Consider the following 26,418-nt stretch of genomic DNA (forward strand, 5'->3'; position numbering starts at 1 on the left):
TGGGTCGGGGGTGAGAGGCACGGGCAGAGCTGGGGGAGCCCAGGGCTGGAGTAGCAGGAGGCTATGGGTCGGGGGTGAGAGGCACGGGCAGAGCTGGGGGAGCCCAGGGCTGGGGTAGCAGGAGGCTATGGGTCGGGAGTGAGGGGCACGGGCAGAGCTGGGGAGCCCAGGGCTGGGGTAGCAGGAGGCTATGGGTCGGGGGTGAGGGGCACGGGCAGAGCTGGGGGAGCCCAGGGCTGGGGTAGCAGGAGGCTATGGGTCGGGGGTGAGGGGCACGGGCAGAGCTGGGGAGCCCAGGGCTGGGGTAGCAGGAGGCTATGGGTCGGGGGTGAGGGGCACGGGCAGAGCTGGGGGAGCCCAGGGCTGGGGTAGCAGGAGGCTATGGGTCGGGGGTGAGGGGCACGGGCAGAGCTGGGGAGCCCAGGGCTGGGGTAGCAGGAGGCTATGGGTCGGGGGTGAGAGGCACGGGCAGAGCTGGGGAGCCCAGGGCTGGAGTAGCAGGAGGCTATGGGTCGGGGGTGAGAGGCACGGGCAGAGCTGGGGGAGCCCAGGGCTGGGGTAGCAGGAGGCTATGGGTCGGGGGTGAGAGGCACGGGCAGAGCTGGGGGAGCCCAGGGCTGGGGTAGCAGGAGGCTATGGGTCGGGGGTGAGAGGCACGGGCAGAGCTGGGGGAGCCCAGGGCTGGGGTAGCAGGAGGCTATGGGTCGGGAGTGAGGGGCACGGGCAGAGCTGGGGGAGCCCAGGGCTGGGGTAGCAGGAGGCTATGGGTTGGGGCTGAGGGGAACTGGCTGAGCTGAGGGGGGAACTCACCATACCCATGGAGACCCCTCCAGCTGCCTCTCTCCTTCTTAACTCCTTCTGTCGCTCACCTTCTCCCCCAGCAGTGTTGTGGGGGCTCCCCTGATCTTGGCCACCAAGCCTGGGGGACAGGAAGCACTAGGGGGCAGGTGCCTTGCTCAACCCCCATCCCTCCCTGGCCAAGCTACAGGGCCAGTGATTCTCAACCTTTTTACAGACTGCTGTAACCCTTTCACAAGTCTGATTTGTCTTGCGTACCCCCAAGTTTCACCACACTTAAAAACTACTTGCTTACAAAATCAGACATAAAAATAGAAAAGTGTCACAGCACACTATTACTGAAAAATGGCTTACTTTCTCTTTTTTTACCAGACAATTATGAAAAAATCAAATGGAATATAAATATTGTACTTTCAGTGTATAGTATGGGGTGGCCAACCTGTGGCTCCGGAGCCACAGGCAGCTCTTGTATAGGCACCAACTCTGGGGCTGGAGCTACAGGCTCCAACTTCCCAATGTACCGGGTTGGGGGGGCTCACTGCTCAACTCCTGGCTCTGCCACAGGCCCTGCCCCTGCCACAGGCCCTGCCCCCACTCCACCCCTTCCGGCCCTCTCCCCTGAGACTGCCATGCCCTCACTCCTTCCTCTCGCCGCCAGAGCCTCCTGCATGCTGCATGTCCAGAGGTGCGGGAGTCTCTGATCAGCGGGGCTGCCGGTGGGTGGGAGGCGCTGGGAGTCAGGGGGTGCTCATGGGGGGGTTACTGCCGTATTACTGAGGCTCTTTGGCAATGTACATTGGTAAATTCTGTCTCCTTCTCAGGTTGGCCACCCCGGTATAGTATATAGAGCAATATATACAGGTCATTGTATGAAATTTTAGTTTGTACTGACTTCACTAGTGCTTTTTCTGTAACCTGTTGTAAAACTAGGCAAATATCTAGATGAGTTGATGTGGCCCCTGGAAGACCCCTGTGTACCCCAGAGGTACACTTACCCTGGTTGAGAACCACTGCTATACAGCTTTTAGCCTGGCTGGGGAAGGTGTAAGGGATAGGGGAAGGGGAAACGTGTGTGACAAGAGGAATGTACATATTGATGAATAGGTTCATGCATATTCATGAGGTTGACCCAGATGGGACCTTCAAGAGAAAATGGGACAAAGTGTGGGGCCTGACCCAAGTGTCCCACCCCGCCACGCGGCTGGCCTGAGCTGCTCACCCAAGCCCTGCCTTCCCCTTCATGTGCACAGCCGGGGCTGGGGTCGCTGCTCGCCTGAGCCCTGGCTGCTGCCCACGCATGGCTGGGGTCGTTGCTCGCCCGAGCCCTGGCTGCCGCCACCACGTGACTGGGGTCGCTGCTCGCCCAAGCGCTGGCTGCCCCCTGCAAGTTTCTCTGCACCACACCTCACCTTTTTGACAAAAATGGGCATTTGTCATTTGCTCTTGCCAACTGATGAAGTCAGCAAGAGCAAACGGGACAAATGCCCCTTTTGTCAAAAAAGTTGGGATGGCCAGGACAGGGCTTAAAAGAGGGACTGTCCTGGCCAAAACAGGACATGTGGTCACCCTACTTCAAGGGGTCGTGCTGAGAAAGGAGGGGAACCAACCTGCCCCCACCATGAGAGCCACTGTCTTGGCTTCAGATCATCCTTCCTCACCAGCTGTCCCCAACCCAGGTGGCTCTCCTCCCCCCCACCCCCCAACACACACATACAGGTGGTTTCTCAATTTGATCGGTGAGGGGGATAATCTAGGGAGCATTTGGTTAATCCCTTGGGATAGATATTCTCCTGCCTGGAGACAGTCCTTCCCCACAGACAGCCCTTGCCCAGCTCTGAGACCCAGGTGCCTCTGGGGTGGGCCACAGGGACTGTTTATACAGGGATCCCTCCCTTGGTTCTGAGTCACAGTTTCCTGTGGGGTGGTGTGAAGGGGCTGTTCATACAGGGTTCACTGGTGGGCTCAGCACTGGTTTTGGGGGAAGAGCACTCCCTGCTGAGTTGTGCAGGTGCCTGGAACAGCGGCATGGAGGGGTTTGACACTGCCTGTTAACTGTGGAGCAGAACAGGGACCACTTCTACGGTGACATGTAAATTCTGCTTGGGTTTTGGCCCAAAGGATGGGAGCAGCAGCAGGATTACCCCTAAGAGGTATAACCAGGGCTGCTTGTAGAGTCCGATGAACAGGGCAGTCACCTTGGCAGCCAACTTCCAGAGGGTACCGTGTCCCTCCGCCTTTTCCCCCCCTTTCCTGCAGCCAGTACCCCAGGGGAAAGCAGTTGAGGGGGTACCCAAAACGTTTTCAAGCCTGCCAGGCAAAATGCCTACGGTTGCTCCTGGGTACAGCCCAGCGAAACTGTCCCTGTGGCAGTACTGCCAACCCCAAGGGTTCAATAGTCATGAGATTGGCTTTAAAATCATGAGATTAGCTACAAATAAGCAGTTTGGTCTTTTTTAGTTGCCATCTGCTTTTGAGCTTTCAGGGTGCCGGGGGGGTCACATTTTGCAGCGTTTTCCATGGCCACCAGGGCTCGACAGGTATTTTTCTTTAAGAATGACGGCTGAAGGCCTCACATTGCCACTTGCCTCCAGGAGCCGAGGCGTTAAGGAAAACTATCATTGCCAGGACAAAATCATGAGAGTTGGCAACACTGCCGCGGGCAAGGCTGGGTCTGGGCAGGGTCCCAGGCCAACAGCCAGAGAACAGGGAGCGCGGTGGGCCGCAGCAAGGACGCCCTGGGGCCGCTCAGGGTCCCTCCCCCTGCCTCCGTGCTAAGGGCCTGTGCGGGTGGGGTGTGGGGGGGCTTCCTCTCTGCCCTAGATGTCCTTATAAGGAGTGGATGCTGCAAGAGGCGGGGCCTCTGTCTGTGCAGTTGTTCACGCCCTTATTTGGAAGCGACGCAACGAAGGGGGGAGAGAAGAGAGCCCACAGGGGGAAGGGGGCGGGTTCAGGGAGAGGCTCAGCCAACCAGCAGCCGGTCATCAGATTCGGCTGCCTGAGAGCCTATTTGTCAGTCTTTTTACATACCCCCCCCTTTTGCGCCGCCTCCCCCACCCAACCCCCGGTCCCGCCGCGCCTCAGCAACCCGATTTATTATCACAACCGTTGTTTTTCTAGGCGGGGTCCCAAGGGGGAGGCCGGACCTCGGCCCCTGGGGAGGGTCCCGATGCCAAGGTCCTTGGCCACAATCCTGGGGTCCCGGCTCCCGCCCACCCCATGCGCCGCCCAGAGCCGGGGAGAGAACCCCGGCGTCCGGGCTGCATAACCGGCTGCTCCCGGCACGTCAGCGGGTCTAAGACTGGCCCCTGCCCGGGGCCCTGCAAGCGGCGTGGAGATAATTAAACGACACCTCCCACTAGTCAATGGGGCCTAGGTGACCCATGATGCACTGCAACTGCAGGACACCCCGGCTGTGGCTTCTCTCAGACTCGGCGCGCGAGCGCCGCCCGGCCCCCCAGGACTACATCTCCCATGATCCCCCGGACTGCAGCGCGCATCCTTCTCCCGCCATTTCCCTGCGCTTTCCGGCTCCTTCCCGGCGGCGGGCACGGACTCCATTTCCCTGCGTGCCCCACGGCCCGCGCCGCCCGGAAGTGCCCCTCCCCCATAAAGCGGAAGCGGGCGGCCGGTTGGTTTGGGGCGGGGCAGAATTTGGTCTCGACACCGACCGAGTGAGAAGCTGCTGCAGAGCGAACCCCGCGTAGCCCGGACCGTGATCCCCCTGCCCGCAGCACCATGGTGAGACCCCGGCCCGCCGCCGCCATCTTGTGCCCTGCGGCCGCCATCTTGCCTTTGGGGTGCCTATGGGATCCATACGGGAGGGGGAGCCTGGCGTACCCGCCACCTCTGTAGCGGGCGCCTGTAAGAGCTATCGGGGATCGCGCTGTAGGATCCGTAGCCGGGATCTGCTCTCGCCCCCTGCAGCATCTGTGCGGGATTTCTATGAATGGGAGCCCCACGGGGAGCATCGTTTCCCCTATGGGATCTATAGGCGGCTGTCTGTCCGCTCTCTTCTGCGTCGGGCGGCCCGTGTAGGGTCCCTGGGACGCTCGCCCTTTCCAAGGGGTTCCCTCGTACCCCCTTGGGGTGTGGCTGGAGGTGCCTCTGGAATTCATGGCTGGTGTCTGCTTCCTTTTCCCGTGTGGGATTGGGATCCCTATGCGGGGCTCTTATGGGCTTTCTACAGGGCCTGTTGTGGCTGCTTCCCTTGTAGGTGCAGGTGTGTGGCGGGATGCAGATGGTGCACCCCTATGGGTGAGTCCTACCTGGGGCTGGCCTCTTCTCCCAGCCTCTGATGGGGTGGGGGCTAGTTTGTTCCAGGGGCTGCTATTGCCTCAGAGCATGGGGGTTGGCAAACGGCGATCTCTCAAAGCATGGGGTTTGAGGCTTGCCAGCCACCTCTAGCCCCGTTTCTTCTGCCTGATGCCCTAGCTGCACTGTGGTCTGTGGGATCCTGTGACCTGAGGGTTCCCCATGTCTGCAGTAGTTCTCTTTCCACCCCTAGCCTTGGGGTGGTGGGAAGCAGGTGGCGTTTGATGTATCGGATGGGGCTAAATCACGAAAGGGTGGGGCCCCTGGCTGGGGGGCTGCCAGTGAGATGTGTGCTGGATACAGGAATGGCTGGGGGGATTCTCTGGCTTGTGTCCTACAGGAGGCCTGAAAGGGGGCCATAATGGCCCCGTCTGACATTAAAATCTGAGTCTAAGTTGAACCCATATTTGTGCCCACATTGTCCTAGCGCCCCCCAGATCAGTCAATCCAGTGTGCTGCTCTCAGCTCGTCCTCCCAGTCTGAGCACCCCACTGCTCCCCTCTGATGTGCTATGATAGTGAGCGAGCATGCTGCTCTGCAAAATGTCTGACTCCGACTCCATCTCTGCCTCGTGCTCCTAGCCCGGGTTCCCAGCTGGCCCTGGCGAGACCTGCTTCACTCAGGGCCAGCAAGGAGCCCTCATGGCCCTTGACAGTTCTGGACTGTCTTGAGGGGTGGGGGTGTTCCCAGGCAGCCTACAGAGACCTCCCAGTGCCTGTGTGCTTGAGGACAAAGATGATGGGGAGAGGTGCTTGGTTTGCCTGGTGCCTGGGTTCTTAGAATTGCCTGGCTGGGGATCAGTGGCGAGCACAGCTTGGAGGGAAGGTGGGGAGACTTGGGGATGAAGGGTACAGGGAAATCTGGGGGTGATTAGTAAAGGCTGCCGGCGGTGAACTGTCTCTTTGGCAGAACCAGTAGCATTGATGAGTATTTACAGGGTTAAGGTTTTTGTCATGGGTTCAGACAGGGCTGCTGGGCTGGGGAACAAAAGCCCTTTAGCCTCCTATGGGCCCACTCGATTAGGAGGCTTGGGGGCCGCTCCTGCCTACAACAGCCTTGCTGCAGGGGTGGATGTATTGGCTGAAGTATTTAGGCCTGGGGATCCGAGAAGACTCTCCAGTGCTGGTCCCCGACAGGCCCCATTCTGAGCCCTGCATTGCCCCCATGCCCCTTTCATTTCCCCCTCCAGCAGTGGCTGCTGGAGCAAAGCGGCTGGTGCTTCCCCTAAAACAGCCTCCCTTCTCCATATAAGAGCATATCGCTGTGCTGCTTTGCTGGTCAGCTGCTGAAGCCACGCTCCACTGAAGGGCCGCCGTGGATCTTGGCTGGACCCTTGGGATCATCTAGTGGGGGCCTGGGCTGGGTGGCTAGAACTTGGGGTTCCCCCAGTTACTCAGTTGGCCCCTCTGCTGTCAGGCAGTGGAGTGTGAAGTGCTATGGCAGGGCCCCAAATGAGGCTCTTGATCTGAAGGTGTCTAGCGGGGGTGGGGAGAAGGGTGGGCTCAGTAGTGTATGGGGTGCTGCGCTCCGAACCCGAGGCCAGGAAGGAGCGTGTCAGGGAGGCTCAACAATCTGTCTCTTGGTGCAGTAAAGCAGTTGCCTTGGGGTGGGGGGGGGGGTGGAGGTTGAAGGGGCTGGAGTTAAATGGGGGATGGGAAGTAGGCATGGTGGGGGGGTGGTCTTGTGGGGTGGGAGGTAGGCACAAGGTGAGTAGGGGAAGGGAGGTGTAGAGCCGGGGGGGAAGGGTCTCCTGGGATGAATGGGGGTTGGCAGGGCTCTGGGGGAGCAGGGGAAGGGTTGTCACCCCATCCCTGCAGAAGGTTGGTTGCAGCAGGTCCCTTGCCCCTGGGGCTGCACAGTGGGGGAAGGACCCAGGCTGCTGGGTAGTGATGGGGAAGCAGCGTGCGCAGCCTCTTTCTGCACAGGTCACGTGCCGCGCCGTTTCCTGTGTGGGGTTTCAGGTTCCCGCCGTGGGTGCTTGTGCAAGGCACTGACGCAGCGCTTCCCATCATGCACATCTCTGGCTGGGGCACTGGTTTGCTGCTGGCCATTGCTGGAGTGCGTCCACTGGTGTCCTGCCTGTGTAACCAGCAACAGTGTCCACAGCTTGCCCGATCCATCCCTCTCCGCTCCAAAGCTGCAAAGCCCATGGCAGCTGCCGGGTTAAATCCTCTGGGCCCATTGGCTTGGGGCCTGGTAGAGTATGTGGCTCCCAGCACTGACATTACCTAGCCCCCAACACCTCTTGGTGGGGACAAAGGGTGGATCCCCCAACAATCCCCTTCTGCTTGGCGTCCCTTGCGAAGATCTGCCCCTCAGGGCTAGAAAACCCAGTGTCTATTGTTCTTGGCCCTTCGGAGTTATTGCTAGGGTACCAGCCCCAGTGCATCGGGCACCTCATTGCCCAGCCTTTGGGGGCTGGGGGAGCCCCTAATGCCCCCTCCTCTCCCCCCCTCCCCACAGGCATCTGGCGTAGCGGTCTCTGATGGAGTGATCAAGGTCTTCAATGACATGAAGGTGCGGAAGGCCTCCACCTCCGAGGAGGTGAAGAAGCGCAAGAAGGCAGTGCTCTTCTGCCTGAGCGAGGACAAGAGGAACATCATCCTGGAGGAGGGCAAGGAGATTCTAGTGGGGGACGTGGGTGAGACAGTTGACGACCCCTATCTGCACTTTGTCAAGATGCTCCCGGAGTCAGACTGCCGCTATGCCCTCTACGATGCCACCTACGAGACCAAGGAGAGCAAGAAGGAGGATCTGGTCTTTGTCTTCTGGTAGGGCCATGCCCCAGCCCCATTCCCTCTAGGGTGGTACAGCCCTTTTGCCCCTGCTGGCTATGCCCACCCTCTCCACCAGCTAGGGACCCCTGCTTCTAGCAACTGGGGGAGTCGTGCCCCTTGTCTTGGTCACTCCCTAGTCCAAGCCTGGGGTGCCCCTTTATCTCTGTTGGCTGGGTCCATCTGTCGAGCACACCCCTGTTTTGGCCACGCCCCTCTCCAGTATTGGGCCCTTCCCATCCTCCTCCAGTGCCATTCTACCTGGTGCATCTTCTGGTAGAACCATGCCTCTCAGGTTGGTCTGGCCCTGCCCCTCCATCCCCAAACTCCTTCTTATGGTCCTGCTTCCTGGCTCCAGCCAGGCCTCCTCCTCCAGGCCTGAGAAGCTCCCTGGTTCCCCCTCCCTGGCTGGCAGTGCCACTCCTTCCCTCTGCAGAGCTGCAGTGAAAGCTGCCTTTGTTCACCCAGTGCCAGCACCCGGCCCCTCTGCTGGGTGGAGCAAGCCCAGCAGGGAGTGCCAGCTGCTTGTTTAAAGGGCTGCTAGCTGACCAGCTGGCAGTGGGGCCCACAACACTAGGGCAGGTGGAGGGGTGGGACGGGACTAGGAATGACCCAATCAGTGCATCCTGTGCTGGCTCTGCCAGCCCCCTTAGCCCAGCTGGGGCACCCCCTCCAGGGCATACACTGTACTCGGGGGGGTTCTGAACACATTAGCTCCTTCCTGCTCTGGGGCCACCTGGAGGCTTGGAGAGGCTGCAGGGGTGGGGAGGCATGAGTGGGTGCAGACAAGGGGAGTATTAATGGAGAGGGAATCTGAATGGGTGCTGGGGGCAGGAGAGTTAAGACGGGCCTGGATTTGAAACTCTCTGCCCAGTGGTAGCTGCTCTTAGGCCAGTAGGACAGAGGAGACTGTCGGCACCATCTCTAAGAGCTGCTGTGCTGGCTGAAACTTACTTGGGGTGGCATTTAAAGGCCCTTATTGTGCTGGGCACAGAGCCACCCTGCCCCCTCTGCCAGGCATGGCACTGAGAGATCCACAGCTTCCCCTCTGCCTTACTGACCTGCCACAATTTCTCTCCTGGGCCTCCCACCTCTCTTCTCTTCTCTTCTCCCCACCCCCAGCTATTCTCTTGCTCCTTGTGCCTCCTGCTGGGAATCTGCCCCTCAGGTGCTGTTGCTAGTGTATGGCCTGGCAGGGAGGGCTCCTCCCCATGCTCCTTTCAGCCCATGCTGCTGCTCTGTCCTTTTACGCTTTCAGTCTGTGCCCAGGTGGGTGTTGTGTCTGAGGCCTGTGCCTTGCGGGAGCCTTCAGTCCCTGGTGTTGGTGTGAGTCCCCCCCCCTCTCCCTGCAGGGCCCCAGACTGTGCCCCCCTCAAGAGCAAGATGATCTACGCCAGCTCCAAGGATGCTATCAAGAAGAAACTCACAGGTGAGTAGAGTCCTGCACCCCTGGCAGGCCATGTCCTGCCACCTGTGGGGGCCCCCACCCATGGTGGATGAGCCAGCTGGCAGCTCTGCAGTGGGATGCCGGCCCAGACCCATGGTTGTGCTTCTGGCCCCCCTCAGTGAGGTGCTGTGTGCCTTGAGCCTTGTAGTCTGCCTGTACCTGCCAAGGCCAGTTGGAACTGCACTCTGGGGTGACCCTTGGGAGCTAGTACCTGCGATGCCAGGACTCCTGAGTTGTATCCTAGCTCTGGGAGGGAGCGGGGGCTAGTGGGTTAGAGCCATTCAGGGGCACCCCAGGGGTCTGGATTTGCTTCCTTGCTGTGCTCTGAGGCTACCCCCCACCCTTGGATGCGGGTGTCAATTCCCTGGTGCATGTGACCTGCTGGGAGATGCGAAATAAACAGTCTCTGATCCTGTGGCAGGATGGGCCAGTATGGTGCGGGAGGGGCCTTGCCTGGGATGGGGTGGAACTGGAAGTTCTCAGGCCCCCAGTCAACTGGTGCCTTTGCCAAGGCTACAGCAGGGCTTCTTGGCCTGGGGATCACAACCTCACTGCCCCGCACATAGGGAGCGATGGGGGGTGGGAGGGGAGATTCTGGCTGGATCTCAGCTAGATGGGGGTTAATCTCCAACCCAAGGCTTGCCCTAACCCTCCCCATTTCTTTCTCTCTTGCCCTCCCTCCACCCCCCAGGTATCAAGCATGAGTTGCAAGCAACCTGTTACGAGGAGGTGAAGGATCGCTGCACCTTGGCCGAGAAGCTGGGCGGCAACGCCGTTGTCAGCTTGGAAGGGAAGCCCTTGTGAAACGCTCCCAGTGCCAGTTTATACCGGAGCTTCCATGTTAATCAGTCCTGTGCTACCTTTTTGGGGGGTGGGGTGGGGGGGGAGGGCTGTTAGGGGGTGGGGGGGATAATTCCTTAGATAACGTTCCGATTCTTTGCCTCCTAAGTCTCCTTCTCCAGTTTGCACGATCAGAGTCCTCAAGACACTCCACAGCCCGGCCATGACTGCTGTGCAGGGCACCTGCCAAACCCACTGCCGCCTCGGTTACCTGGAACTTCCGCCTTGGAGACCAAGGGGACCATTCCCTGGGCGCTGTAGCTTCTCCTCAAGGTCCGGGGCCACTCCACCATCAGAAGGGACCATGCATTGAGCTCTCTAGCTTGATGTCTAGAGACACCAAGAAGGGCCCATCCTTGGAGCACTGGAGCTCAGTGTGTAGGTTTTGGGACTGTTCCACCATTCATGGGGATCGTCCCCTGAGCTCTGTCTAGTTCTGGGAGCATTCCCGCATTTCCATTCCAGTAATGTCTCCTTCAAAGGTTGATCAGGGACCAACTGGCTTCATCGTTCCATTGCCCTCTCCTGACAGCCCATCTCAAATCCTCCATAGGGCTGAGGTCTTGATGGCCAGTCCACTGCTGGCCAGGGTGTTCCCAAAAGGGGCTAGTGAGTGAGGGACCCTCCAACAGCCAGCCCCAGGTCTTGAGCCACTAGTAGTTTCTGGTGGAAGGTGACATCCTAGTAGCTCCTCTAACTGCATCCCTGTAGCCTCCTCTTGACTGGAATTAGAAATTTCTGGTGTGTGTAAATTTTTTTTAAAGGGTTTTGTGTTTTGAAACAGTGAAAGATGCCGATTCTCTCTGGCCCCACCGGGAGAGCTGGGGGTGTCCCCGGAAAGCAACCCCCTGCTGCCAACGCGTCCATGACTTAGTGGCTTTGTGCTTGTCTGTAGTACTGTGTATAAATGGAATATTGTGGAGAAACTTGCAAAATTTAAGTAACTGGGGGCTGGGACACTCCCTTCCAGTGGAACTTACTAATATGGAAGCAGCACCTGTAATGACCTTCAATAAAAAAAAAAAAGCTAACAAGCTACTGCCCTCTCTGGCTTTATTTGGAAGGTTTGAGGCAATTAGGGAAACTGAGGCAGGGGGACATTAGGGTGGAGAGGAGTACCCAGGAGTCCTGTCTCCTGGGAGTCTGCAATCAGTGCTGAGCCTTGGGTGTGGGTGGCCATGGGAGCTGGGTGTGGCTGCTGCTTATGGGTAACAGCACCTGCCTTTCCTTGTAAAACACACAGGAGTGCAGGGGACCTGTGCAGGTCTGTGCCCAGGGCCACCTCCCTCCTGCCCTAGGCAGCTGGACTGTGTGTTCTCTCCCCATCCCCCCCCAGGCCAGCGCCACACCTGTCTCTGGTCAGGCCTGGCTTGGTGCCCTAGCCCTCCTGCAGTACTTCAAAGTCCCATGCTAGGTGTGAAGGAGCAGCAGCGCTGGGACCTGCAAGTGTCTCCCTCTGCCCTGTCTCCTATGGGAGCCTGGGGTGGGAGGGGGGGTGTAATTCCCAGCTGGGATCACCCCTTTGCTCCTTGGCCCTGCCAGCAGAGTTGCTGGGGGGGGGGAGGTTTGGGACTATGAGGGGGGCAATGGTGCTGCCCACACCATCTCTTGCTGCCTCCAGAAGCCACCCACAACTTCAGTGTGTGTGTGTAGGGGGAAGGAGGGTAGCTTTCCCCCACAGGAGCTATCGGTGTAACTGGGTAATGCTAATCTGCTCTAATCCACCAGCCCCTGAGGTGGAGCTAGAACCCAGGAGTCCTAGCTAACAGCCTTCCCATGCTCTAGATGATGCTTGGAAGCCAAGAGAGAGTTCTCTCCCACAGGGGAGAGGGTTTGGGGGTGGGGCAGGAGCCAGGATCCCTGGGCTCTATCTCTGAGTGGGGGTGGGTGGGGTTTTGATGGTCTCCTTTCTTTGTGTCAGTGCTTATCCTGCCATGTACAGCCTTAGCAGGAGATGGGGCCTGGACAGGTTCCCTGCTCTCTAGGGTGTATCCCCCCCCATCACAAGGGGAGCGGGGAGCTCTTCCTGGCAGCCGTGTTGGCCCTGCTGGGGGGAGGCCAAGCCTCTCCCACCCCACAGCAAGGCCTTGCCTGGGAGTTCACCCCAGCTGGGGATCCTAGGCCAGCTTCTCTGCTATGAGTGATCAGCTCAGGGTGCTGTGATCAAGCAATGCAGGAGCTGGGGCCCTGGACAAAGGGCTGGTGGGGGTCAGGGTGAGCAATGTTGGAAGCAGGGGAGTCCCAGCAGCAGCTGTGGAGGAAGCAGGGTTGGGGGAAGAGCCTTGATGCTGTGGGGGGCTGGGCCCTAGCTGAGCCTGGGCAGGCTTGAAAAATAGGGGGTTGACAATGAGGCTGCATGGGGTGGAGCTGGATACAAAATGGGTCTTTATTGGGGGTGTTTGGGGCTGGGGTGTACAGAGCTGTATATGGACATATTGCCTTGGATGGGCAGAATTGAATGATGATAGCCCCAAGGCTGTGGTTTCTTGTCTTCCTACTGCAGTTTCACGCTCTCTTTCTTCCCCCTGACCAATCTCACACCCCTTCTTCCCCTCATTCTGCCCCTCCCCCCTTCATCTGGTTGCTCAGAGATGGCATCTAGCCTGGATTCTTGTAAATGGCTAGAACTGCTCCAAATCATAGACCTGGAAGAGACCTTAGGAGGTCAGCTAGTCCAGCCCCCTGCACTCAAGGCAGGACTAAGTAGTATCTAGACCACCCCTGACAGGTGTTTGTCCAACCTGTTCTGAAAAATCCCCAATGATGGAGATTCCACAGCCTCCCTAGGCAATTGATTCCAGTGTTTAACCACCCTGACAGTTAAGAAGTTTTTCCTAACGTCCAACCTAAACCACCCTTGCTACAATTTAAGCCCATTGCTTCTTGCCTTATCCTTGGGTTAAAAAGAACAATGTTTCTCCCTCCTCCTTTTAACAGTCTTTTATGTACTTGAACACACCTTAACATCTCCCCTTCCCCCCCCACCCCAGTGTACTGCAGTGTGGGGGGTGAGGGACAGAGGGGAAGGGGCTCATCTAAAACAGTAAGACCTGGCTCCAAGCCCTCCTGCTCTAGCTCACTGTCCTTCCAGAGTGGGGATAGACCCCAGGAGTCCTGGCTCCCACCCTACTCCCCTCCTCAAGGAACTCTGGGCTGCAGCCATGTCTGGGAGGCCAGGGGGAGGGAGTTAATGGGTGCTGTGGGGGGTTGCCCCCATAGTCAGATGGGTCCCCCAGAGTTGGCAGAGCAGGGTGGGGAGGCTGGAATGCCAGCAAGGTTGGGGGGGGGGCGGCAGGGATATGTGGGTTATGAGGCAGCAGCAGTAGGGCTGGGGAGGGTCTCTGCACCAAGGCGTGAAGCAGCCCCTCCCACAGGTGCAGGGCTAGGGGGCAGCATCAGGCGTCGCCCTTCAGCACAATCAGGGTGTTCCGCAGCAGCAGGCTACTGGCCTAGAAAAGAGGGAAGGGGTTAGAGGGGGGACACCCCCACTCCCCAGCGCAATGCTCCGGGGAAACTGGGACTCCAAGAAAACCTTAAATGACCCACCCCACACCCTTCTCACAGCTGGGGACAGAACCCAGGAGTCCTGGCTCTCAGCCTAACTGGGAGCAGCATTGCAGGGACTGAACCTGTATGCAGGACCCAAGTATGTGTCTCTGCTGCCCCCTGCAGGCCACACCTGGATATGGCAACTGAGGACAGGATCTGCACTCATGGGAGGCATGCAGGTGACTGGGTGGGGGCTGGGACAAGCGTTCAGCCCCCCACCCCAGGGTGCAGAGAGCATGGCAGGGGGAACAGGGCTCCCCAGGGACTTGGGGGATGGGGAGGCAGAGCATGCACTGGGTGAGGAGGGTAAGAAAGAGATGGGAGCTTCTGAGGGGTCCCAGTTCAGGTTTGGGGGGGCGGGGAGGATGCCCAGGGGTTCCCAGCCAGGGGTGGGGGAGTTCCTGCAGCTCCGCACTCAGGCTGGGCTAGGGGGTTCCCAAGGGCTAGCGGGGAGGTGGGTGGGTCCCAGGCAGGGTTGCAGGGTTTCTGGGGGTCCCCGATACCTTGGCGTGTTTCAGCTCCAGCTCCGCCAGCTCGATCAGGTTTTTGCGAAATGCGGAGATTCGACGTGACTTGAAATCAGTCAGTTCTGCCCGGGGAGAGGGAGAGAGAGAGAGAGAGAGAGAGAACCCAGGAGATCTGGATCCCAGCCCCTTGCTCTACCCCACCCCCACCCCCAGAGACAGGGATAGAACCCAGGAGTCCTGGCTCCTAGCCCGTCTGTATTCACCTTGCTTGGCGGAGGCTGAGAGCTGTTCAAAGCGCTGACAGCACAGCTGCTGATGGACCTCAGCTGGCTTCACCTCCTTGTTCCTCATGCGGGCTCTGTCCAGGGCCTTGCTGGCATTCTCGTAGTCAGCCAGGGCCCGCAGGCGCCGGTACAGCAGGTCCTGGGGACACAGACAGTTATAAACCTCCATGCCCCACCCCAGGGGGGGCTGCATCTCAGGGCTGAGCCAGGGAGCCCTATATCAACGGCCCCATCGCGGCCCCGGGCTGCCTGTACCTTGGCGGCCTGTGAGTCTCTCATGTAGTACTTGAGCAGGTCAGACAGTTTCAGATCCTCATCTGATGCCACACGGCCCTCCAACTTCTGGGGAGAAGAGGACACAACGGGGGGTCAAAAGAGGGGGGTGTTAATCCCACAACTACACCTGAGCCTCTCCGCCCCATCCTTCTGAGCTAATGTCACCCCCTCAGAGGTCCCCAACACCCAGCCATAGGGGGTGCTAGTAAGTGGGGGGTGGAGGTGCAGGATGGGGGCCATGAAGGCCCTGCCTCCCCACTGTAGGGTCTGTGGGGTGGGGCTGATCCTGGTTGTGGGGTTCAGGGGAGGGTGGGGGACACCAGGAGATTGGAGGGGGTCTGGAGCATGAGGAATGGTGGCAGAGCGTGTGTGTGGGGGGGCGGGGTAGAAGCCCCAGAGCAGAGGGGGCCCACAGTAGAGTAGGGGATGGGGAGAGGCCCCTTGGGGGGAGCAGGGAGCCCTCACTCACTCACCCGCAGCCGTTCAAAGAGTTCAGCCAATTTCAGGAAGCTCCTGGGGAGCGAAAGGGAGACTCATCAGTGACATCCTGGTACTTTCCCCCCAGTTACCTGCCCATTGCACCCCGTCCCCCACACCACCATCCCCCAAGTGCCCCCACACCCTTCCCCTAAATTAGGGCCCCCCGATACTGCATCCCCCCCCACCAGAGAGCACCCCATCCCCCTCAGTGTCCCCTGCATCCTGCCCCCCACCAGACAGCACCCCGTCCCCCTCAGTGTCCCCTGCATCCTGCCCCCCACCAGAGAGCACCCCATCCCCCTCAGTGTCCCCTGCACCCTGCCCCCCACCAGACAGCACCCCATCCCCCTCAGTGTCCCCTGCATCCTGCCACCCACCAGACAGCACCCCATCCCCCTCAGTGTCCCCTGCACCCTGCCCCCCACCAGAGAGCACCCCATCCCCCTCAGTGTCCCCTGCACCCTGCCCCCCACCAGACAGCACCCCCCCCCTCAGTGTCCCCTGCACCCTGCCCCCCACCAGACAGCACCCCGTCCCCCTCAGTGTCCCCTGCACCCTGCCCCCCACCAGACAGCACCCCGTCCCCCTCAGTGTCCCCTGCATCCTGCCACCCACCAGACAGCACCCCGTCCCCCTCAGTGTCCCCTGCATCCTGCCACCCACCAGACAGCACCCCGTCCCCCAGCTCTACACAAGGCTGCACCGCCAGCTCTGTCTGAGGTGCCTCCTTCCCCCCAGATCTCTACCGCCACACCAGGAAGTGCCCCCCCATCAGCGCCCAACTATCCACAGGGCCCACTCGCCACCACACAGGGCCCACTCGCCACCACACCGGGCTGCCTTCCCCACCCCCAAAATGCATCCCAGCTCGCCACTCTCCCCCCAGCATCTAATCCCCAATTGACACCCTAGGCTGGGAGTGGAAGTGCCCCTGATGTCCAACTGGGGTCATTGGAGGAGGGAGCAGAGTGCATTCGGGGGGGGCACACCTTATAGCAGCCCCTCCAAGCTTGGTGGGGGATATTCAAGCCCCAGTCCCAGTGCCTGTTTCCCCAACACAGCTCCCCCAACAAGCAGTTCTGGGGGCTCATAGGAAGCCCCTTTCCTGCACCTCAATACTCACGTCTGGAGCTGGCGGACTTCCTGTGTGCCCAGGCTGCCCAGTGCCACCGAGATGGGGATATAGTCCTCTGCCAGGCCTGTATTGGGGGGCAGCCATCAGGGCAGGGGATGTACCCCATTATCTTAGAGACTCCCCCCACAAATCAGGAGTCCCTACCTCACACCCACCTCCAGGAGCCCGGTGGGGTTCCCCTCCCCAGAGCCTCCACCACCCTGCCCCTCTGACCCCTAAGGGCTCCCCCACTGCCTCCAGATGGGGGAGAGCTCCTAGGCAGCTGCCACTTTCCCGGGGATCCCTTGTGCTAAGCACCCCAGGTGGTCCCCACCCACAAGTGCTCCTGACCACCAGGTACCTCCCCTCCCCAGGGGAGACACTCCTGAAAGGGGCAGTGCCAAGGGCCAGGGTGGGGCAGGAGGATGATCCTGGTACCAGAGGGGGCTGTAGGGGAGGGACGGGAGAGAGACAATCCTGCCTCCCCACGTACTCTTGTGGGAGCGCATGACGCGGTCGGCCTTGAGGCAGGTGTCGCGCACCCGGGCGTGGTACTCCAGCAGGAACGTCCGCTCGTGCTCAAAGAACTCGTCCACCTCCTGCAGGGGGTGACAGGGAGCCAGAGATCCGAGGGGTGCCCCACACACGGCCCCACCCATAACAGGGGAGGGGCATCGGCACACACCATGCAGCACCTCACGTCCGGGGGGTGGGGGGTGCCATGTGGTCCTTGCACATGGGGCGGGAGTGGGGAATCTACGTGGGCTGGGCTAAGTGCTAACATGGTCACTGCTGCAGGGGGAGGAATCTGTGCGGGCTGTGCCACTCTCCACAAGTGCGGGGGGGACGGGGACGGATATGTGCATGCCATGCCACTCTCTCTGATACCGTGGGGGAGGGGGGCAGTTGCACCAGTGGGGGGGTGGGGGGTGATTTGGGCAGGCCATGTTACTCTTCGCACTGGGGCTTGGCTGGGGTGAGGGGGGTGTGTGTGACAGAGCCCCATTGGTGGTTTGCTACTCTGTCAGCCACTCCTGTCAGGCCCGACAAACTCAATACACCTAACACATTGGTATCATAAGATATCACTGGAAAACTAACTCCCTGCTCATTAATATTCCAGGGTGACGTAGGGCCCGGGTGCGTACAAAGAGTTGTAAGTAAGCACTTGAATGATGTTCTTCAGATGGGTTTGGCAAGCAGCGCATAAGCCCAGTCTGCCCTAGGCAAAGAAACGTGTATCTGCGCAGCTGACTAGCCCGTCAGGCAGAGACACTGAAGGAACCGCTGCCTACAAAGGTGAACAGAACCAGGTGGGGGAGAGGCCTCTTAGCTATACAGACAAGGGACCTGAACCGCAAATGATAAGCAACAATCAATTGCTTGTATATAGTATTCCTGTATTATAAAAGTGTAACGAGGAAGGATTCAAGGGGCCAGAGTGGCTGAAATCACAGGCCACTGGGTCCTCCAGCCGAGGGGTTGAAGTCCCCGGGAACTGAGTTTAGGTGAGGACTCTGCTCAGGCAAGGGCTGTAACTCACTGAAGTGCAGTGTCAGTCTTAGGGTATGTCTACACTTACATTTTACAGCGCTCTACTTTGCTGGCTCGGGGGGTGAAAAATCACCCCCCCCCCCCGCGAGTGCAGAAAGTCTGAGCACTTGAAAGCGCTAGTGTAGACAGGCTCTGAGTGCTGGAAGCCGCGCTCCCAGCTCTCGGAGCTAACCCCCTAGTGGAGCTAATCCCCAGCACTCACACACGACCACACTCACACTTCAGAGCGCTGCTGCGGGAGCGTTCCTATGGCTGGGCTTTGAAGTCTCCAGTGTAGACATACCCTGAGAAGCAAAGGTGTAACCATTTATCTTTACTCCTCCTTCGGGTGCCATTTAAACCTCTGCCTTTGCCTTCACTAAACGTATTTGACTCTCCACCAGTTCGGTGCTGGGACTGCCATAAGAGCGCTTGTCAACCCCCAGTAAAATCAGTGAGCCGCCCTGGATTGTCCCTCTGAAGGAACAATGAACTTCCTTCCTTCTGTGAGTGTTGCAGGAGCGGGCTGGACAGTGCAGGACCGTTTGGGGGAAAGTCAGGATGGGCTGTTGGGGTCACTAGGAGGGGAAGCCGGGGTGTGACCTGCATGGCAGTAGCCTGGCTGTTGGAGTCAGGGCCGTGAGCCACAGAGGCAGAGCACTGAGGGCACCCAGAGCTGCAGGACAGGTATTGGTCTAGATTGAACCCCAAAAATGTCACTGGGGGATCTGTGCAGGGCCCATGGATTTCTGGGGAGATGGGATCTGATGGAGGCACACACTCTGTCCCTGCTCCCCCCCACCCCCCACCGCATGCAGTGGGTCCTGGCTCACCTTCAGCCCCGACACCCCGGTGATGAGAGCCTCGTCAGCTGACTTGACGATGTTCCGGAAGAAACCGCCCAGCAGCTCCTTGCGGTTCTTGCCACGTACACTGAGCTGCAAGGAGAGAGAGTGCCAGGTGTGTGTGTGGGGGGGAGGTGGGAGAGGGCCCCCCAGGACCCCCTGCACCTCACATCCCCCCCAGCCCACCACAGGGGCTGCCCAGAGCCAGAGATCATAGGAGCTAGGGGGAGGGATGTGTGTAGGCCAGGGTTGGAGGAGAGAGTGGGGCAGGGCAGTGGGGGGAGAAGGAGGTGCCCCCCTCACCTCCCTGGCTCCTTCCAGGCCCTGTGCTCCTCACATTGTGGGGGGCAGTCTCCCACATGGTCCCCCTTGTTGGCGGGAGGCGGTGGAGATGGGAATGGCCTCAAATTGGGTACCTTGTGCTAGGCAGACAAGTAGCTCCGCAGGGAGAGGGGGGTTGTGGCTCAGCAGTGGAGAAAGCTGGTGGCGGGGGGTAGCTCAGTGGGGAGGAGGTGGGAGGTTCAGCAGGGAAGAGGAGAGCTGGGGGGTCAGAGGCAGGCTCAAGATGTTGCAGGAGGCCAGCAGGATCAGAGGGAGCCTTGGGTCGGTGTGGGAGTTGGGAACTCAGCCAGGGGTGGGAGGCTCTTGGGAGGGGTACTTGGGGTCTCACGTCTTGGTCATATTCCAGGAAGACGTAGAAGTTGTGGTCCCGGCGTAGGACGGGATGGGCTGCCAGACGCTGCAGGAACACCTCGTGCATTGCCACCGTCTTTTTAAAGATGGCCAGGTACTCGCTGGGGGAGACAGGCAGGTGAGCATCTGCAGGGACAGTGTCCCAGTACTGACCCCCTGGACACCCCCCCCCACTGCCCCCGGAGCCCTCCCACAGTGCCCCCTACTAACCCCTATGTATCATCTCTCGCCTGTACTGCCCCCATGGCACAGCGCCCCCACTGACCCCTTATTGACCCCACAGCACAGTGCCCCCTAGTGCTACACTGGGGCATTGAGGTCAGCCCCTGCCCTCCCCTGGTGTCACTCACCCCTCCAGCTCCTGCTTCATCTTGGCGAACTCCTCCCGCGTCAGGGTGCTGTTCCCCTCCCCGAGGCGCTGCAGCTTCTCCCGCGATGCCTCGAAGTCAGGCCTGGGGGGCGCAGGGGGGATCTGGGCCGGGGGTGGTGGGGGAAGAACCAGGAGAAATATTAGCTCTGAACCCCTCCTCCAGCCTCCCAAACCTCTGTGACCTCAGGCCCATGGGCCCGTGATACTAGCTGTGGGGCAGGCCGGGGGTGAGGGTGGAGCTGATGGGGGCTCATGGTTGAGGCATGGGGGTGAAAGGGCAGAGATGAGGGGGCCTCACAGTTGGGGGAGGGGAGTGAAGCGGGGTGCGGGGGCTAATGGTTGGAACAAAGGAGGCTGGGAGGTGGAGCTGGAGGGGCTGAGAAAGGATTCATGGCCAGTTGCTATGGGGCAGGGGAAAAGGGCTCAGATTATAGAATCATAGAATATCAGGGTTGGAAGGGACCTCAGGAGGTTATCTCGTCCAACCTCCTGCTCAAAGCAGGACCAATCCCCAATTTTTGCCCCAAATCCCTAAATGGCCCCCTCAAGGATTGAACTCACAACCCTGGGTTTAGCAGGCCAATGCTCAAACCACTGAGCTATCCCTCCCTCCAGATGTCCTGTTGGGGGATGATAGCTAGGGCAGGGCAAGGTCAGCGTGGGCGACCGAGACCGGCTTGAGCTGCCTTTCACTCTGGCCGAGTTCTTGGAAGCCCTCCGCTGCATGCCCACCAATAAATCACCGGGTATGGACGGGCTGACCGTGGAGTTCTACCGCGTGTTCTGGGACATCCTTGGCCCAGACCTAGTCACCGTCTGGGCCGAGTCTTTGCAGAGCGGGGCCCTCCCTCTTTTGTGCAGGCGAGCCGTGCTCGCCTTATTACCAAAGAAGGGGGACCTCTGCAATTTACAAAATTGGCGTCCCGTCTCGCTCCTCAGCATGGACTACAAGGTCGTAGCGAAAGCCATCTCGCTGCGGCTAGGGTCCGTGCTAGCGGACGTGATCCACCCAGACCAGACCTACACCGTCCCGGGCCGCACCATCTTCGACAACCTGTATCTGGTCCAGGACCTCTTGGAACTCGGGTGTAGGGACGGTCTGTCATTCGCCCTCCTGCCCCTGGATCAGGAGAAGGCATTCGACAGGGTGGATCACGGGTATCTCCTGAGCACTATGCGAGCGTTTGGCTTTGGACCCCAGTTTGTGGGTTTTCTCCAGGTGCTGTACGCCTCCGCAGAGTCAGCTTCGGGCGAGGAGTACAGCAGGGGTGCCCCCTCTCGGGCCAGCTGTATGCTCTGATGATCGAGCCCTTCCTCTGTCTCCTCTGCAGGAGGTTGACAGGGTTGGTGCTACGGGACCCGGAACTGCGGCTGGTCCTGTCGGCATACGCCGACGATGTGCTCCTCGTGGTGCAGGACCCGGGCGACTTGGCGTGGGTGGAGGCTTGCCAGGCCGTCTACTCGGCAGCCTCCTCCGCCCGGGTCAACTGGGTCAAGAGCTCTGGCTTGGTGGTAGGGGACTGGCGGCAGGCGAGCTCCCTCCCACCCGCGCTTCAAGCCATCCGGTGGAGAGCGGGTCCGCTGCTCTATCTCGGCGTTACCTTTCTGCCACGCATCCGTCTCCGCCGGAGAACTGGCAGGGTTTAGAGGGCAGGGTGGTAGAGCGGCTCTGGAGATGGACAGGACTGCTCTGGTGTCTGTCCTTTTGAGGGCGGGCACTGGTGCTCCATCAACTAGTCCTGTCCAGGCTCTGGTACCGGCTCAACACCCTGGTCCCGGCCCCGGATTTCCTGGCCAACCTCTGGACGTTGATTCTGGAGTTCTTCTGGTCAGGACTGCACTGGGTCTCTGCAGGGGTTCTCCATCTGCCCCTGGAGGAGGGAGGGCAGGGCCTGAAATGTCTCCGCACTCAGGTCCATGTCTTCCACCTCCAGGCCCTGCAGAGGCTCCTTTATGGTGCAGGTAGTCCGGCGTGAAGCGTACTGGCGCACGCCTCCCTGCGCCGCTTCCGAGGGCTCTGATATGACCAGCAGCTCCTTTATCTCCACCCGAGGGGTCTTCCGCGAGACCTCTCCGGGCTGCCGGTCTTCTACCAGGACCTGGAAACTGTTCACAGCGACCAGGTCCGTGGCGGCCTCCGTGGGGGAAGATCTCCTCGCGGAGCCCCTGCTACACAACCCCCAGCTCCGTGTGCAGGTGGCGGAGTCCCCCTCGGTGTGCCAGAGGTTGGTCCTGGCAGAAGTTACCAGAGTCGGAGACCTCCTGGACTATGACCGGGGAGACTGGCTGGATCCCCTGACGCTCGCTCAGGGCATGGGGCTCTCCAGACCTCGTACTCCCCTGCGCGTACTTCAGGAGGTGAGAGCCGCTTTGCTGCCCGCTGCTCGGGTTTACCTCGACCGGGTCCTGCGAGAGGGCATGCCCCGCCCACCCTCCACCCCAGGCCCTCCGGACCTTTTCATCAGGCCCCTGCCCCGTTGACCCATCCGACCCCCACGTCCCTTCACCGTGAGCCGGCTACACAAGCTGCAGCCGGTCTGGTTCCAGACCGCGCCCAAGAAACATCTCTACACGCTCATGCTCCACACCCTTCACGTCCTCACCCCCGCATCCCGCCCTGACACAAAGTGGCGGGACCTCCTGCCACTTCTGGAGGGTGAGGAGCCCTGGTGGGCCAGCCTATATTCCACCTTAGTCCCGAGGCCCGCCGGGGATATCAGTTGGCAGCTCCTTCATGGGGCCGTGAGCACGGGCGTGTACTTGGCGCGGTTCACCCCAATCCCGGACACCTGCCCCTTTTGCGGCGTGAGGGAAACCCTGGCGCATGTCTACCTGGAGTGCGCCAGGCTGCAGACCCCTATTCTGGCTCCTCACGAATATTTTGTTAAAACTTTGGTTGCACTTTTCCCTTCACCTCCTTATCGATGCACTCCCTGTCCGTGGCCCCACTAAGTTGCAGGACCTCCTGGTCAACCTCCTTCCTTCTCTTCTGCCTGTAGCCTAGACAGGCTTCACTGCTCTGTTTATAAATTGCTGTTACCTTGTCCCACTTCTTTTTGATCTCCTCATCTGCATTCCCCTCCTTTTCATCAAGGTCTGCAAGTGCTTGAAACCTGTTCTTTAACTGCAGAACGAAGGCTTTCTGTATGTCAGGGGACTCTAGCTTGTCAATATCATAACGTCTATGTCCCTTGTTTGGTGGGCCCACACTGCTCAGTTTTAGCTTGACGGAAGCTGTCACAAGGTGGTGGTCGCTGCCAACATCTGTACCCCTTCTCACTTTCACATCTGTCAGTGAGAGTCGCCATTTACCACTGATCATGATATGGTCAATCTGGTTCTTATCTCTGACACCATGTCAGCCTGTGAATTTCACCATGTTCAAATAGGGTTCCACCTATGACTAGGTCATTCATATTACAGAAATCAACAAGCCTCTCTCCATTTTCATTCATGGCGCCACACCCATGTCTTCCCATTGCTCTGTCTTTGTCATTGCTCTGTCATTGTTTGTGTTGTCCTTACCGGCCTTGGCATTCAGGTCTCCCATGATGATAGTTAGGTCGTGGCGCGGTATTCTCTAACTCCGCCTGTAGTGTAGGATAGAATTTGTCTTTTACTTCTTCATCACTGTCATTTGTCGGAGCATAATACTGAAGCAGGGGGACATTATTATGTTTCCGTTTCGGTCTGGCTCTCATAAGTCTGCTGCTGATGGATTTCCATTCAAGCAGGGAATGCTCCACTCCCTTCTTCAAAAGGATGGCAACACTCTCATGGTGTTGTTCATCATCCCATCCAGAAAACAGCAAAGTTTTTCCCGAGGCTGTTGTTAATCTTCCTGATCCCATCCATCTGCTCTTGCTGACACCCTGGATGTGTAAGCTGTAGCGTCTCAACTCTGTTATGACCTGAGCTAGCTTCCCTGCCTTGTACATTGTCCGTACGTTCCAAAAAACAAGTTTGGTTTTTGTCTTGATGTTGAGCACTGAAGTCTTCATGCCAGTGGTTTCCTTTCGGCTTTCGCCACTGGCAGTCATACGGGTCATTGACTCCTGAAGGCCATCACACACAGTAATGGTCGATTTCTCAGTCGCTGTTTCCTTAACATATTTTGTTTTTTACAGGACAGGGTTGTTAGCCCTGTGCCTAACCCCCAACCTGGAGGACCAGGGTGTCTGTTTTGTCTGGCTCTCAGGTCCTCCACAGACCAATCTGGCATGGTTGAACCTACCAGGAGCAAAAAGCCCCCGCCGACACAGACTCTGGGGATCATTAGAGCACGCAAGCTGCCCCGTCATGACAAGGCATGGACACTGGAGGACAGGTGGCCAAAGTAGGAGACGTGAAATTGAGAGATTCATCTTTAGAAGATCTTTAGCATGCTATTATTGCCTTACTTGGAGAGATTACTGGCCAACTACAGCTAACGTTGGGAGAGCTGTGAAAAGCAGCGGAATCTCTGGGACTTGGGGTCAATGGTGATCAAACCAAAGCTATGCAAGCCTCCTACAAAACAGAAACAAATGACCTGCAAATGATGTATGTGGACAGCAATGACATTGAATGGGTGAATAGGTTTATCTATCTGGGTAATCACTTGACAATAAGAGGCTCTATATCAGAAGAAGTCACATGTTGGATTGGTCTTGCATCCATGGCACTTCAGTGTCTTCAAAGGCCTCTGAGCAGGGGTGCTGGAACAATCTGTATAGTGGGGGTGCTGAGAGCCATTGAACTAAACTGTAAACCATGTATAGAATGGAAACCACTTCAAGACAGGGGGTGTGGCAGCACCCCTAGTTCCAGCACCTATGCCTCTGGGTGGCAGGATGTCCATGTGACAACTACGATACAAGAGTTCAATGTGGTAGTGATGACAACTCTGTCGTATGGAGCAGGAACATGGCCATGAAAAACAGCTGAGGAGAGGAAACCAAACAGTTTTCAGTGTCAAAACATCCACTGGTTTGATTTTGTCACAAACAAAGAGATTCTTAGATGACCCCGGCAAGTTGCAGTCTCACATCCGCTGAGAAGACTGCAAAGGTGTGGTCACCATGTCCAGCACGGAGAAGAAGGTGTGCTTTTACAGAAGCTTTATAGACCTGAGGTCAAAGAAAGTAGAGCACGAGACCAATCACAAATGAGGTTGGAAGATGCAATTCTGAAGGATTTAAGAAGCCTAAATCCTCCCATGCTGACTCTTGCCAAAAGAAGAAGACTTGCAAGGGACTATTCAGGATGGAAGTTCATTCTATGTGTACACAGGTACATCACAGCCATGTGAATCTGCTGCTGTTGCGAATTAGAGCAGATTAGAAAAACACCCAGTCTTGACTGAAAAATGTTGAGCGATGGAGAATCCACCACAGCTCTTAGTAAACTGCTCCATTGGTTCATTCCCCACACTGGTACACATTTGCATCCTATTTCCAGTCTGAAGTTGTCTGGCTTCAACTTCCAGCCCCTGGATCTTGTTAGACCTTTATTTGCAGACTAGGAGCAAGTCATCCCTTAACCCTCTCTTGATTAAACTGAGCAGATTGAGCTCTTGGGAATCCCTCACTGTCACAGCCTGTTTTCCAGTCCTTTAACCGTTCTTGTGACTCTTCTCTGAACCCAATTTAGCAATAGCCTTCTTGAGTTGTAGACACCAGCACTTGACATGATGTTCCCCCTTATGACACCCTGCCCCATGCCCTCCCAGATGTCCTCCTTACCATGATTCCCATATCCCCTCTCACCCTTTACATTGTCCCCCGGTCCCCTTCCTCCCCTCCACTCACAATTATGCCAGCGTATTCATCATTTTCAGAGAAGGTGTCGTGCAGCCAAACAAAGTCCTCATGCTGCCGGACCACAGAGAGCGCTGGGCGGTTGAAGTCGGCCAGGGAGCTCTGCAACAGGGGGGCAGGGGATGAGACACTCCAAACCTGGGACTCCCAGAATCCCCTTCAATATGTGGACCTGCCAGAGACCTCCCCAAACCAGGGATCCCCCAGAGACCACCCCAAATGGAGACACCCAAGGCAAGGACCCTCAAACCTCACTAGAGACATTCCCCAGAGACCCCCCAAACATCAGAGCCCGATGGTGGGAGACCCCCCATAAGGGACCCCTTCCACCCTGTCTCTCCAATCCCCTCACCCCATACTCCCCCTCACCTTGGTCTGGACAGTGAATTTCACCTTGTCCCGTTCGCTGACTGCGTCTGAGATCTCAACCTGCAAGGAGGGGTCAGTGGCGAGCTCCTCCGAGGGTGAGCAAGGCTGGGGAAGAGAAGAGGGTCAGATATGGGAGCACCCAACGGGGGGGGGGGGATGCAGGGCGATGCCCGACCCGGGGCACCGGGCGCGGGGGGCAGCAGGATGCAGGGTACTGCCCCTCCCGGGTGGCGAATGCAGGACCCCGCCGTGGTCCCAGGCTCACCTTGCTCTCCTCCCCAGGCGGCATCTCCAGCGGCTCCTCCATGCGCCCCCAGGAAGAGAGCGGCCCAGGATGCCCTGTAGATGAACCCAGGCCCAGGCCTCATCAGCTGACTAGGAATGGGGGGGGGGGGGCGCGCGGGCGGAGGGTGTTGTCTCTTTAAATCGGTTGTGAGAGCTATTCCATACCCCTCCTCCCCATTGGGCAC

General features: G+C 58.7%; 2 protein-coding genes across 3 annotated transcripts; one reads left to right on the plus strand and one right to left on the minus strand.

Moving 5' to 3' along the window:
• The first annotated feature begins 4,377 nt into the window (after window positions 1–4,377).
• CFL1 (cofilin 1) lies at window positions 4,378–11,204 on the plus strand. 2 transcript variants are annotated; one of them, XM_048856851.2, is made up of 4 exons: window positions 4,378–4,536; window positions 7,573–7,880; window positions 9,236–9,312; window positions 10,022–11,204. In XM_048856851.2, exons 1-4 carry the CDS (start codon window positions 4,534–4,536, stop codon window positions 10,132–10,134), a joined length of 501 nt encoding a protein of 166 aa, XP_048712808.1. In that variant the 5' UTR covers window positions 4,378–4,533; the 3' UTR covers window positions 10,135–11,204. The 2 variants fall into 2 exon arrangements, with proteins under 2 accessions (XP_048712808.1, XP_048712807.1); XM_048856850.2 differs by lacking the exon at window positions 4,378–4,536 and adding an exon at window positions 4,940–5,052.
• Window positions 11,205–12,532: 1,328 nt separating this feature from the next.
• SNX32 (sorting nexin 32) lies at window positions 12,533–26,359 on the minus strand. Its single transcript, XM_048856848.2, has 13 exons — window positions 26,214–26,359; window positions 25,949–26,053; window positions 25,571–25,681; window positions 19,762–19,883; window positions 19,389–19,512; window positions 18,707–18,811; window positions 16,834–16,939; window positions 16,350–16,425; window positions 15,220–15,259; window positions 14,726–14,812; window positions 14,450–14,609; window positions 14,223–14,308; window positions 12,533–13,619 (listed from the first exon to the last, which is right to left on the minus strand). Exons 1-13 carry the CDS (start codon window positions 26,253–26,255, stop codon window positions 13,566–13,568), a joined length of 1,218 nt encoding a protein of 405 aa, XP_048712805.2. The 5' UTR covers window positions 26,256–26,359; the 3' UTR covers window positions 12,533–13,565.
• Between the last annotated feature and the right edge of the window lie 59 nt (window positions 26,360–26,418).

Source organism: Caretta caretta, chromosome 7 (assembly GCF_965140235.1).
Source record: "Caretta caretta isolate rCarCar2 chromosome 7, rCarCar1.hap1, whole genome shotgun sequence".
NCBI lineage: Eukaryota > Metazoa > Chordata > Testudines > Cheloniidae > Caretta > Caretta caretta.

Bases quoted from the DNA above. Each gene is read 5' to 3' on its own strand.
- CFL1 (XM_048856850.2), top strand. From the start codon at position 4,957: ATGCGGGGCTCTTATGGGCTTTCTACAGGGCCTGTTGTGGCTGCTTCC. The intron at 5,053-7,572 runs GTGAGTCCTACC...CCCTCCCCACAG, and splicing joins CAGATGGTGCACCCCTATGG to GCATCTGGCGTAGCGGTCTC. The intron at 7,881-9,235 runs GTAGGGCCATGC...CTCTCCCTGCAG, and splicing joins GATCTGGTCTTTGTCTTCTG to GGCCCCAGACTGTGCCCCCC.
- SNX32 (XM_048856848.2), bottom strand. From the start codon at position 26,255: ATGGAGGAGCCGCTGGAGATGCCGCCTGGGGAGGAGAGCAAG. The intron at 16,426-16,833 runs GTACGTGGGGAG...CCCCCAATACAG, and splicing joins CGTCATGCGCTCCCACAAGA to GCCTGGCAGAGGACTATATC. The intron at 14,813-15,219 runs GTGAGTGAGTGA...TCTTCTCCCCAG, and splicing joins AACTCTTTGAACGGCTGCGG to AAGTTGGAGGGCCGTGTGGC.